Here is a 12,500-nt window from a genome sequence, read left to right as displayed (position 1 = left end):
GAAGGATGGGTGAGAGAGAGGAGGGATGACAGGAAGGATGGGTGAGAGAGAGGAGGGATGACAGGAAGGATGGGTGAGAGAGGGAGGAGGGATGACAGGAAGGATGGGTGAGAGAGAGGAGGGATGACAGGAAGGATGGGTGAGAGAGAGGAGGGATGACAGGAAGGATGGGTGAGAGAGGGAGGAGGGATGACAGGAAGGATGGGTGAGAGAGGGAGGAGGGATGACAGGAAGGATGGGTGAGAGAGAGAGGAGGGATGACAGGAAGGATGGGTGAGAGAGAGGAGGGATGACAGGAAGGTTGGGTGAGAGAGAGGAGGGATGACAGGAAGGATGGGTGAGAGAGAAGAGGGATGACAGGAAGGATGGGTGAGAGAGAGGAGGGATGACAGGAAGGATGGGTGAGAGAGAGAGGAGGGATGACAGGAAGGATGGGTGAGAGAGAGAGAGAGGAGGGATGACAGGAAGGATGGGTGAGAGAGAGAGAGGAGGGATGACAGGAAGGATGGGTGAGAGAGAGAGGAGGGATGACAGGAAGGATGGGTGAGAGAGAGAGGAGGGATGACAGGAAGGATGAGTGAGAGAGAGGAGGGATGACAGGAAGGATGGGTGAGAGAGAGAGAGGAGGGATGACAGGAAGGATGGGTGAGAGAGAGAGGAGGGATGACAGGAAGGATGAGTGAGAGAGAGGAGGGATGACAGGAAGGATGGGTGAGAGAGAGAGGAGGGATGACAGGAAGGATGGGTGAGAGAGGGAGGAGGGATGACAGGAAGGATGGGTGAGAGAGAGGAGGGATGACAGGAAGGATGGGTGAGAGAGAGGAGGGATGACAGGAAGGATGGGTGAGAGAGAGAGGAGGGATGACAGGAAGGATGGGTGAGAGAGAGGAGGGATGACAGGAAGGATGGGTGAGAGAGGAGGGATGACAGGAAGGATGGGTGAGAGAGGAGGGATGACAGGAAGGATGGGTGAGAGAGAGAGGAGGGATGACAGGAAGGATATGTTGACGGCCGGAACCGAACCGGTGACCCTGCAATTACGTGGTTGACGCTTTCCCACACCGTGGTTTGACGGTTCCCACACCTTCTGAAACATCAAATTCAAGCACCTTTCAAGGACTTTCAAGACTCAAATTCCCTCAAATTCAAGGACCCAACACGGCATAGTTTGAGACAGATCTAAGATGAGAATTGATATAATAGGAACTGTCCGCTCACAGACAATTAAAAAAGAGAGGCTTGAATGTGTGAACACTAGATTGTCTCTTGCCTTCTCTACCACAGCACAGCGAAACAATATATTGTGAAATATGTGTAAAGTTAAGCAATACAGACTTATTTACTAGTTGATGAGCTAAGTAAAACATTTTTTAATATATATATTTTTTTTAGAGAGAGAGAGAGAGAGAGAGAGGGGAATTCAAGCACTTTCAATGACCCTTGTCTATTTTCAAGAACTTTTAAGACCTTGATTTTCTTTCTCTTTCCTTCACAATCTTTCAAGGATTTCAAGGACCCGTGGGAACCCTGGTATAGAGACTATCTGCTGTGTGATGCTATCCCTTTAAAAAATAAATTGTGTGATGATGACACAGTGAAACAAATCTCAGGCGCAAGGGGAGGAATGTTCAAGTTAATATTCATTTTTATTTTTTCTTTACAAAAAAAAAGAAACGGAAAAAAAAAGAAACAAAAAAAAGAAACAAAACTATTACAAGTTCATTTGGTTACTTTGTACACATCTCCTGTCCTCTGAGTCACGCAGTGTTGAAACAGGTCTGACCTCATGCTGAAACACCGAACACCCTCCTACACCCCCCTACCAACTCACACCGCTACGACAACATGACAGCTTTTACACAACCTGCTCTTTTTATAACCGCAGCGACGTACAAACGTAAGTCTCACATCTTCTCGTCGTTTGTAGCGAATAGCGATAAAAACCATTCCTATAAAAAAAGAAAGAAAAAAGAGAGAGAGAGAGAGAAAAGACGTAGAAGAAGAAGAAGAGAAGTAGTAGAAGAGTAGAAAACCCTGAAAGTGTTGTTGTAGAGAGAGGGGGGGGGGAGAGGAGAAAGAGAGGAAGAGGAGGAAAGGGAGAGGAGGAAGAGAGATAGCTTGAGGTTTTCCCCTGAAATCTTGAGTGGTAATGGTCCATACAACATGCACCTGATATATATATATGTGTGTGTGTGTGTGTGTGTGTGTGTGTACAGGGTGACAGCACCATTCTTCACAGTGTGTGTTGACAGTTTCCCTGTCAAATCTCTATATGAGAGAGAGACACAGAGAGAGAGAGAGAGAGAGAGAGAGAGAGAGAGAGAGAGAGAGAGAGAGAGAGAGAGAGAGAGAGAGAGAGTGTCGTGGGGGAGGAGTGGGAATTTAGGTCAGATCGTTCACTGCAGTGAACCAGCACATACACAAATACATATACATACACACACACACACACACACCAACACACCATACACAGGACAGAAGACAGTAAGTAACACCGTGGTGGATATACAGTAAGGGGATGTACAGGCATGTGAGAGAATTAGAACACCCCATGAAATATTCAGTTCTTTAAGAAACATGGATCTATCAATATTTGATCTTCTTTCAAACAACAATCTATAGAGAACGGTGATGTAATTGAGCCAAAAACAACGAGAATTATAACTTCCCTACTGAGGAAAAAGTTCAGGAAAGCTATGGCCCGAATAGCTGGCTGGCATTGCCCTCTTTGGCTGAAATAACCTCAATTAGACCTTTCCTTTAACTGTCTAGTACCAGTCTCTGATATCGACTGGGAGATGGTTTTCCCCACTCCTCCATGCAGAAGTCTTTCAACTGTGTGATGTTTGAGGTCTTTCAACTGTGTGATGTTTGAGGGATGTCTTGCATGCACAGCCTGTTTAAGTAAGTAAGTAAGTAAGTTGAAACTAGTAAGAATTAGGACTTAGAGGTGATAATGCAGCCTGTGTTTTCTGTGGTTGTCACGCAGGCTTAATCCTGAGCAGGACAGTATTGGGTGATGGCGAGTTTCACCTGTATGTGCAGTTGTATTTATATACGTCGCTTTGGATAGAAGCGTCAGGTAAATGGTATACCGTATATTCTATAGTTGTTTCAAATCACACCCCACAGCATCTAAATAGGATTAAGATCCGAAGATTTGACTCGGCCATTCCAGAACTCTCCGTTTCTTTCTTTTGAGCCATTCCTGGGTGGGTTTACTGGGATGTTTTGGGGTCACTGTCACGTTGCATGGTCCACATCCACATCCACATTTTCGGGACATACGGTCCCAAAGATGGAACCCCCTTTGATACAATAAAGATTTCATAGTGGATTCTATGATGGTGAGCTGGCCAGGCCCTGCTGCAGCAAAGCAGGACATCTGCAAGGGTTTCCTCCTTGCACACCACCCATGAGAATCAAACTTGTGCAGTCTCTTTCGGATGGTAGATGCATGTACTGTGACATCAACTGTGGCAAGAGCGACCTGTAGGTCCAATGATGATATTCTAGGACTGTTGTGAGACTTCTTTAAGTAAGTAAGTAAGTAAAGCTTTATTTATATAGCACCTTACATACAAGAAATGCAGCTCAAAGTGCTTTACAACAGGAATAAGAACATCAAGTGCATCTTGCGGTCTGCTCTCTCGGGCTGAAGTTGCTAGGACGGCCTGACCTGGCCATGTAGGCAGTTGTTTTAAATGTTCACCACTTAAACGTTTTGGTTTCTGGTTTATTTCTAATTGTTTGGAGACTTCCCAGTCTCGTAGACATCTAGAACCTTCTTCCTGAAGGCCTCAGAGAGCTGTGTCTGTTGTTCCTCTCTTAACCATGTTCTAATCATTTGCACCTGATGTGAGGTGCACTTCATTCTAACGTTAGGCTATTTTTTAAGTAGTAATAAATGTGGGGTGTGATATATTGATTAGTGGTTTAGTTATAATGAAGTTAAAAATGAAGACCAAATATGTTTAAACCGGTTGTCATGGGGTGTCCTGTGTTCTCCACGTGACTGTATAAAGTATTCCTCCCTGAGAAAGTCCTCTTCTGTCCTCAGCACCGTTAACCATCACCCTCTACCTCCTAACCTCTACCCTCCACATCTACCCATCTCCCTCCTAACCTCTACCCATCTACCTCCTACTCTCTACCTCCTTCTCTCGACCTTCGACCCCTCCACCTGAACTCCCCAGAGACAACGGCTCCTCCTCCTCCTCCTCCCCCCCGCCTCCCCCAACCCTGGACCGCCGACTACGCCAGTCTCCATGGCAACCAGTGACTGGTGGTGGGGGGGGCATGTGTTTTACACTACCTCTCGTGTTCCAACACTAACGTTCCTAGCACTCACTATAGAGGTGTGTGTGTGTGTGTGTGTGTGTGTGTGTGTCAGCCTGGCAGCATAGCAACCTCTAGCCTCTAGCTAACGATCCTTACAAGTACCGAGGGGAATACTCACATCTCTGTGAAAGAGCCAGAGACGACCCCCCCCTCCCCCCAGACAGAGGGATGTTGGGGACAGAAATAGTCGGTCTCATACTGACTCACATACTAGCACCACATACCATCCCTCACACACACACACACACACACACACACACACACACACACAACACTAATGCCACATTCCGAGCAGACATGCAAGGAACAAGAGAGAGAGAGGGAGAGGGATAGGGAGAGAGAGAGAGAGAGATGGAGAACAAGAAGAAGTAGAAGTTGTAGTAGTAGAGGTGCAGGCTTGATTTATTGCTACAAAACATATTTTCTTAATCATTCACCTGACAATGTCAAACAATCAGTGTGTATGTGCATGTGTGTGTGTGTGTGTGTGTGTGTGTGTGTGTGTGTGTGCTGGGCCAATAGTGTCAGCATGATTGGTTCGTTGTAAAACCCAGAATGCTTTGCTACACGATACACAACAACAGTCATCTTTAGCCCTTTTACGCCCCACCCAGAACACGGCCCTGACAAGGGCAGAGGGGTGGGAGCGTTTAGAGAGTGTGTATGAGGCGGGCGTGAGTGCAGCTGTGCTTTAGTGTGTGTGTGTGTGTGTGTGTGACACGACGTGAGAACACACATAGGTAAAACATCCACTCATCTAAAGCATTATTATCCACTCACACACAAGAGTTTAGAAAAAAAAGAAGAAACTTCTAGAAATAAAATAAAATAAACAACCTCAAACGAACCTCACCAAAAGGTCCGTCCGAGAGAAAATCACACAGCCGCTCGATAAAACTTCGCCGTTACAAAAACAACTTTATATCGTCTTTTTTTCAACGTCTGTTTAAGTTCAGCTAAAAATTTAAAAATCAAAAGACCTTCAGGTGTCGACACCCGTTTTTGTAGAAAACAACCGGAAAAAAAACAAAAAAACAACCAAAATTAAAACCTATGCTACACTCCTGTCCATACTCCCACCCCGCCACCCCCTGCAGAGAAAGGGGGTTTAGTAGGAGGTAGAGGTGGAGGAGGAGGAGGAGGAGAGGAGGAGGATAGAGGAACTCTCTCTCTCTCTCTCTCTCTCTCTCTCTCTCTCTAGGAGACCAGTTTAGGCAGCACCGTGCGGAGGGGTATACCGCTCCCCCCCGAGGACGAGTCCCCCATCAGGTTGCTCCTCAGTTTGTTATTCGCCGTCGCCGTGACGCCGCCCACCCCCCCCGGTCCCCCCCCCTTAGCCAGGATGGAGGGGAAGGAGGTGCTACTGTGGTGGTGGTCCGGGACCCTCTTAGCCCCGAGCCCTCCTCCTCCTCCCACCCCGATCTGGGTGGTGGTCTGGTGGTGGTGGTGGCTGGTGCTGGTGCTCTTCTCCTTGTTCTCCCTCTCCGAGGTGGAGGAGGTGGTGGAGGAGGTGGAGAGGAGGGAGTTGGAGGGGGGGGGCAGGGGCTTGGGCAGGCGGCGGTACAGCCAGGGGTGCCTCAGCGCCTGGGTGGGGGTCAGCCGCGACTGGGGGTCCCAGTCCAGACACTTCTTGATGAAGTCCGTGAACGCCGGGTCCTCGCAGCCCTTCAGCGCCGCGCTCCACTCCTTGCTGCCCGGCGGGCCGCGCATCTTCCCGCGGCGGGAGCGCGTGCCCGTCAGCACCGTGGCGCCAGTCGGCAGGGTGTTGGCCCCGCAGTAGCGCGGGTGGCCCTTGGAGCTGATGAAGTTCTTGGCCCGCTTGGCCTGCTCCAGGACCTTCTGCGGGGGCATGCCCAGCAGCTCCATGACGCAGGCCAGCTGGTCGCCCTCGTCCTCGCCGGGGAACAGCGGGTAGCCCGTCAGCAGCTCCGCCAGGATGCACCCGAAGCTCCACATGTCGATGGGCAGGCCGTAGCGCGAGCCCAGGATCACCTCGGGCGCCCGGTAGAAGCGCGACTGGATGTAGGTGTAGACGCGCTGGTGCTCGAAGCAGCTGGAGCCGAAGTCGATCACCTAGAGGGGGAGAGAAGAGGGAGGAGTAGGAGGAGAGGAGGAGGAGGAGGAGAGTAAGAGAGGAGGAGAGGAGGGAGATGTTAGGGCATCTGTGTGTGGGTGGGCGTGGGTGTGTGTATATCTGGTATACAAAGCGGCTTGCACTCGCAGTGTGTGAAATAGAGAACATAATCCAAGAGGATCTCCAATAAGACTGAAGCGTGTGTGTGTGTGTGTGTGTGTGTGTGTGTGTATCTGTGTGAGCCTGTATAATTCAACCCCTCCACCACCACCACCACTACTGAGCCTCCCATGGTAGTAACCCTATATTCGTGCGCTACCTTGGCCGGGTCTTCCTCAAAAAAGCACATCTTAATCTCAAGGGACCTCCAGGGTAAACAGAGTGCAAAAAAACAGCTTCCGCACACTAAACTGTGCAAAAAAATTATAGTTTATGAGGCATGCCTGAAGAAGATCTATGACCGAAAGCTTGCGCAATAAACTATGTTTTTTTTTTGCACAGATTTGAGTGTGCGGATGCTGTTTTGCACTCTATCGATACTCTTCAGTTGCAGCACCTCAGCTAAGTCTGATCACGGATCGGAGTGGTGAGCGGTGGTATTTCCACTATCCTCCAGGTTAAATAAAAAGGTTAAATAAACTGTTGTAGTTTTATATCAAATAGACTGAGAATTGAAGTCTGTATCTGTACATTCTGGGAAATCGTAGCTAACAATTCAGTCTGCCTGGGGACTGTGACATTGACTTGTTGCACACTTACTAAACTCTAGCGTTTCCTGTCACCACATTTGTTTGCCAAAATCGGTGATCTCATAAAGGGTGTCGACTTTGTATATAAGGGCTGTGCTCAGAGAAGGAGGGGGGGGCTCTGGGGCTCTGGGGGTCTGGACTGTAAAATCTAGACTACTGCTGTCATGTAACTTTATAAATAAAAGGCTTCAAGCTAAGTTGATCAATCACCTTGATGCATAATAAGATAATAAGATAATTCTGTGATGTTTTTATTTCCTGTAGTTCTGTTTTATGTGATATTACTATGTCCTGTAGTTCTGTTTTAAATTGTTTATAACATCTGAGGCCGTATTTCCCCTGTGGATTCACCTGCCCTGTGCCCTGATGTAATTTAGCTACCCAGCTAATTCAGGGAGAGTCAATGACTGTCCGTTGTCCTATTTTAAATAAACGAATAAATACATAAGCGTTTAAATAAACACAACAAACACAACAAACAAACCAACAAAACAACCCAAACTACCTTGATGCCGCTGCGGCCCTGCTGCTTCAGCAGGATGTTCTCGGGCTTCAGGTCGCAGTGGATGATCCGGTGGCGGTTCAGCGCCTCCAGACACTGCAGGATGGAGTGGGCGAACTTCCTGACCAGCGGCAGGCTGAAGCCCTGGAACTTGTTCCTCTTGATGAGCTCGTACAGGTTCATGCTGAGCAGCTCGAAGGTCATGCAGATGTGGTTGCGGAAGGTGAAGTTCTCCAGCATGTGCACGGCGTTCATGGTGCCCTGGCGGTCCTGCTTCCTCAGGTGCTCCAGGATGCGGATCTCCTCCTGCGCCTGGCGGTGGAAGCGCTTCTCGTTGCGCACCATCTTCAGCGCCAGGTGCTGCTGCAGCTTGTGGTCGTACACCTTGGCCACCTGGCCGAAGCTGCCCTTGCCGATCACCTGAGGGGGGAGGAGAGGGAGGGAGGGAGGGGTTTAGCGGTTGGTTTCAAGTTTTTTTTTGGGGGGGGATACTGTCTGTCTGCCTGCTTGTCTGTCTGCCTGCTTGTCTGTCTCCCTGCTTGTCTGTCTCCCTGCTTGTCTGTCTGCCTGCTTGTCTGTCTCCCTGCTTGTCTGTCTCCCTGCTTGTCTGTCTCCCTGCTTGTCTGTCTGCCTGCTTGTCTGTCTGCCTGCTTGTCTGTCTGCCTGCTTGTCTGTCTGCCTGCTTGTCTGTCTGTCTCCCTGCTTGTCTGTCTGCCTGCTTGTCTGTCTCCATGCTTCCTGACGTTCTTTCCACTGACACACCACTTGCGAGCCACACGCCAAGCAGCTGCCTCTGTGTGTGAAACAGCGGCGCGTCATAAAGCCTAGTAGCCACAGGTCATCTGAAGGATCGTAGCTGACAGAAATATCCTGAGTATGCTCACAGTAGTAAGACAAAGGTGTCAAAGTTCAGGTATTTAGTGTGTGTGTGTGTGTGTGCGTGCGTACGTGTGTGTACGTGCATACATGTGTCTGTGCGTACGTGTGTATTTAGCGTGTGTCTGTGCGTGTGTACAATGTGCGTGTGTGTGTGTCTGTACGTGTGTCTTTGTGTGCGTGCGTATGTGCGTCTACGCCCTTCTCACCTTGAGGAACTCGTAGCGGTAGGCCAGGTGGTCGTGGGGGACGTGGATGTAGCCCCCCTGCTCGTCGTCGAACCCTCCGTTGTTGTTGCCCCCGGCGACCGCGGGCCTCTTCTTGGCGTTGGGCCCCAGGAAGTAGACCTCCGGGTAGGAGTGGATCTCCGTCTGCTCCAGGGTGGTGAGCTGGGAGCGGTACTGCCTCAGGGCCTGCTCGGGGGTCAGGGGCCCGCACAGCTTGCCCCCGGTCCCGGTCCCGTTCACGCCGCCGGTGGTGCCCACCCCCACGGAGGTCCCGTTGACTCGGACGGGGGCGGACGAACCTTCCGTGGAACCTTTACTGGAGCCCGTGCTGCTGGGGGGGAGGGGGGAGGGAGAACAATTACATTTTACATTTTTGGCGTTGAGCAGACGCCTTATTCCAAAGCGACTTACGATCGATACGTTTGACTAAGCAAGTGAATCGTCAATTCGTCAGTCGTAGCAGGAAGAGTAATCTAGCTCAGGCCCGGGGCCATTGGCAGTCTCCGTGTAGAAGGAACAAAAAAAATGACAAAATAGAGTAGTTTTTTTTGTTAGTTTTTTGTATAGACACTGGAGAAACAGTCGAACCTTATTCAAATAGCTTTTTTATTTTTACTTTTTAAAAATGTAAAAACATTTGACAGCTGGGGCTGTGTTCGTGAATTCGCAAAGCGCACACTGGTTTCGACAACGTCATAAAGGGGCCGAGTAATTTGATTGGACACAAGAGGACATTCCATGAGTGCTGATCAGATTTCCAGAGCAATTTTACGAACGCAGCCACGATGTTTGTGGTAAACCGTCTGAGCCCAGGGTGAATGAAGTCACTCAGATTGATGTCGACATTCTTAAAGTGCCACAGGGTCGTAGACTTTATTCACCAGATAAAATCACCATAAAGGATGACGCTTCGTGTAGTAGTATCAGAGTGCTGTTGCTAGGTAGATAAACCACATAGAACACTTGGCTGGAGGTGGTGGTGATGCTCCTCCGGAATGCTTTGGCAGTTGGTGAGTTAAATGATCTGATACGGAAACTGACATGTATCAGATATCATCAGTATCAATATATGAAACTGTGCTCTGTGGCGTGTGTCTGCGTGTATGCGTGTGCTCGTTTGCTCAGTGGTGTGTGTGTGTCCGTGTGTCCGTCCGTCCGTCCGTGTGTGTGTGTATGCTCAGTGGTATGTGTGTTCGTCTGTCTGTCCGTCCGTGTGTGTGTGTATGTGTGCTCGTGTGTTCAGTGGTGTGTGCATGTCCGTCCGTCCGTCCCAGTGTGTGTGTGTGTGTGTGTGTGTGTGTCCATCCGTCCCTGTACGTGTGTATGCTCGTGTGCTCAGTGGTGTGCGTGTGTGTGTCCGTCCGTCCATCCCTGTGTGTGTGTCCGTCCCCAGTGGTGTGTGTGTGTGTCCGTCCCTGTGTGTATCCATCCGTGTGTCCATCCCTGTGTGTCTGTGTGTGTGTGTGCGTGTGTGTGTGTGTGTGTGTGTGTGTGTGTGTGTGGTCCTCACCTGTCCACGCTGCGCTCCTTGCCCAAGCCGGTGACGGTGGCTGTCTTGGCGGCCGGCTGAACCCCCACGCCCCCCGCGTTGCCATTGTGGTGCGCGGTCGTTGTGGAGACGGCGTTGACCTTGCGGTTGTAGGTGGAGTCCTCGTACAGGTACTTGACCTTCAGCTGACCCCCGCGCACGCCCATCTGATCCCTCAACACCGGCTTGTTACCGACCTGAGAGATGGAGGGATGAGAGAGAGAGAGAGAGAGAGAGAGAGAGAGAGAGAGAGAAATGGTAAATGGACTGCACTTATATACATAGAGTCTTATCCCAAAGCTGCTTTACAACGGCCTCTCGTTCACCCGTTCACACACATTCACACACACACTCGGTGAGAGTGACATACACTCGGTGAGAGTGACATCACCACCGAGTGACATCATCAGAGCTGGGCGTTCATAGTGTGGAAGTGTGAGTGAATAATATAAACAAATATAAAAACATATTAAGCTAGGTGGCTTTAATCCAAAGCGATTACAGATTACAGATTACAGATTACAGGGTTACAGGGTTACAGTCTCCCTGGAGTCATTTGGGGCTAACTGCCTGACCTCAAGGACACACTAGTGGTGGGATTTGAACTCATGACCTTCTGATCACCAGTCCATCTCACTATCCCACTAGGCCACACCGCCACTGCCCACTTACAAATGTGTGGTTCATTGTGTGTGTGTGTGTGTGGTTCATTCAGTGTGTGTTTCATTGAGTGTGTGTGTGGTTCATTGAGTGTGTGGTTGATTGAGTGTATGGTTTATTGAGTGCGTGTTTCATTGAGTGTCTGTGTAGCTCATTGTGTGTGTAGTTCATTGAGTGTGTGGTTCATTGAGTGTGTGTGTGTGGCTTATAGAGTGTGTGTGTGGCTCATTGAGTGTGTGTGTGGCTTATTGAGTGTGTGTGTGGCTCATTGAGTGTGTGTGTGTGGTTCATTGAGCGTTCAGTAGGGCAGTAGAGCTAGTAGCTACTACCACCCCCCCCCCCTCCCCACCTCCACCCCCCACCTACCCACCTCCACATCAATAACGGGAGTGATAACGATCGATCGGTGGCTCGAGGCTGACGAGGGATCAATATGGTGCGATCCCGGAGAGGGAGGCTGGGACTAAACAGGCTTCTGTCTGACAGGAAGGAGCGCTACGTTCTGACGGAGGGGAGGGGAGGGGGGCAACAGGGCCGACCGGGAGAACCGGTAGTAGGACCGCCCCCGTGCCCCCGGGGAGAAGAGAACACTGACTGACACACAAACACCAAAACACAGAAACAACCAGAACAACCAAAACAACCTGGACAAGACGCCGTGGGCCGTAACAACAGGCAGCACGGGTCACAGGACCGACAACACAACAACAACAGTACCGGCTCTGTGGACACGGGCCCTGTGTGTGACACACACACACACACACACACCGCCAGAATAACACTAACCCGATTATAGAGGCCCTGGTGGAGCTACACAGCCCTGTCTGTCTGTCTGTCTGTCTGTCTGTGCGTGCCTGTGCATGTCTGTGCATGTCTGTGTGTCTGTGCATGTCTGTGTGTCTGTCTGTGTGTGTGTGTGTGTGTGCGCCTGTGTGTGTGTGTCTGTCTGTCTGTCTGTCTGTGTGGTGTGCGCCTGTGTGTGTGTGTGTGTGTGTGTGTGTGTGTGCATGTGTGTGTCTGTCTGTGCGTGCGTGCCTGTCTGTGCCTGTGTGCGTGTGTGTGTGTGTGTGTGTGTGGTGTGTATCTGTGCCTGTCTGTGTGTTTCTGTGTCTGTCAGCTGTTTCACAGTCACACAGAGAGGCACAGAGCCAGCCACCCAGCCAGCCAACCAGTCAGTCAGTAAGTCAGTCAGCCCATCCAGCCAGCCAACCAGCCAACCAGTCAGTCAGCCCAGTCAGTCAGCCCAGTCAGCCAGCCAGTCACCCAGCCAGCCACCCAACCAACCAACCAACCAACCAACCAACCAACCAACCAACCACCCAGTCAACCAACCAACCAACCACCCAGTCACCCAACCAACCAACCACCCAGTCACCCAACCAACCAACCAACCAACCAACCAACCAACCAACCAACCAACCACCCAACCAACCAACCACCCAGTCACCCAACCAGCCAGTTACCCAGCCAGTCACCCAACCAACCAACCACCCAGTCACCCAACCAGCCAACCACCCAACCAACCAGTCAGGTCACCTCATTC

At 50.3% G+C, this 12,500-nt stretch overlaps 1 protein-coding gene across 1 annotated transcript in view; it reads right to left on the bottom strand.

The window, feature by feature from the left end:
* Positions 1-5,538: 5,538 nt before the first annotated feature.
* dyrk3 (dual specificity tyrosine phosphorylation regulated kinase 3) overlaps positions 5,539-12,500 on the bottom strand; it is a gene marked incomplete at both ends in the record, with an annotated part of 20,094 nt that continues 13,132 nt past the window's right edge. Inside the window, 5 exons of the mRNA XM_080548505.1 lie at positions 5,539-5,821; positions 5,882-6,414; positions 7,670-8,086; positions 8,752-9,097; positions 10,280-10,494. Of these exons, the coding sequence (XP_080404631.1) occupies positions 5,539-5,821; positions 5,882-6,414; positions 7,670-8,086; positions 8,752-9,097; positions 10,280-10,494 (1,794 nt within the window). The remainder of the gene's footprint in view (positions 5,822-5,881; positions 6,415-7,669; positions 8,087-8,751; positions 9,098-10,279; positions 10,495-12,500) is intronic.

Source organism: Nansenia antarctica (genome assembly GCF_963989245.1).
Source record: "Nansenia antarctica genome assembly, chromosome: 18".
In the NCBI taxonomy this organism is placed as follows: Eukaryota; Metazoa; Chordata; class Actinopteri; order Argentiniformes; family Microstomatidae; genus Nansenia; species Nansenia antarctica.
The sequence above is the reverse complement of the archived record's forward strand: the minus strand, read 5'-3'. Positions and strand labels throughout refer to the sequence as shown.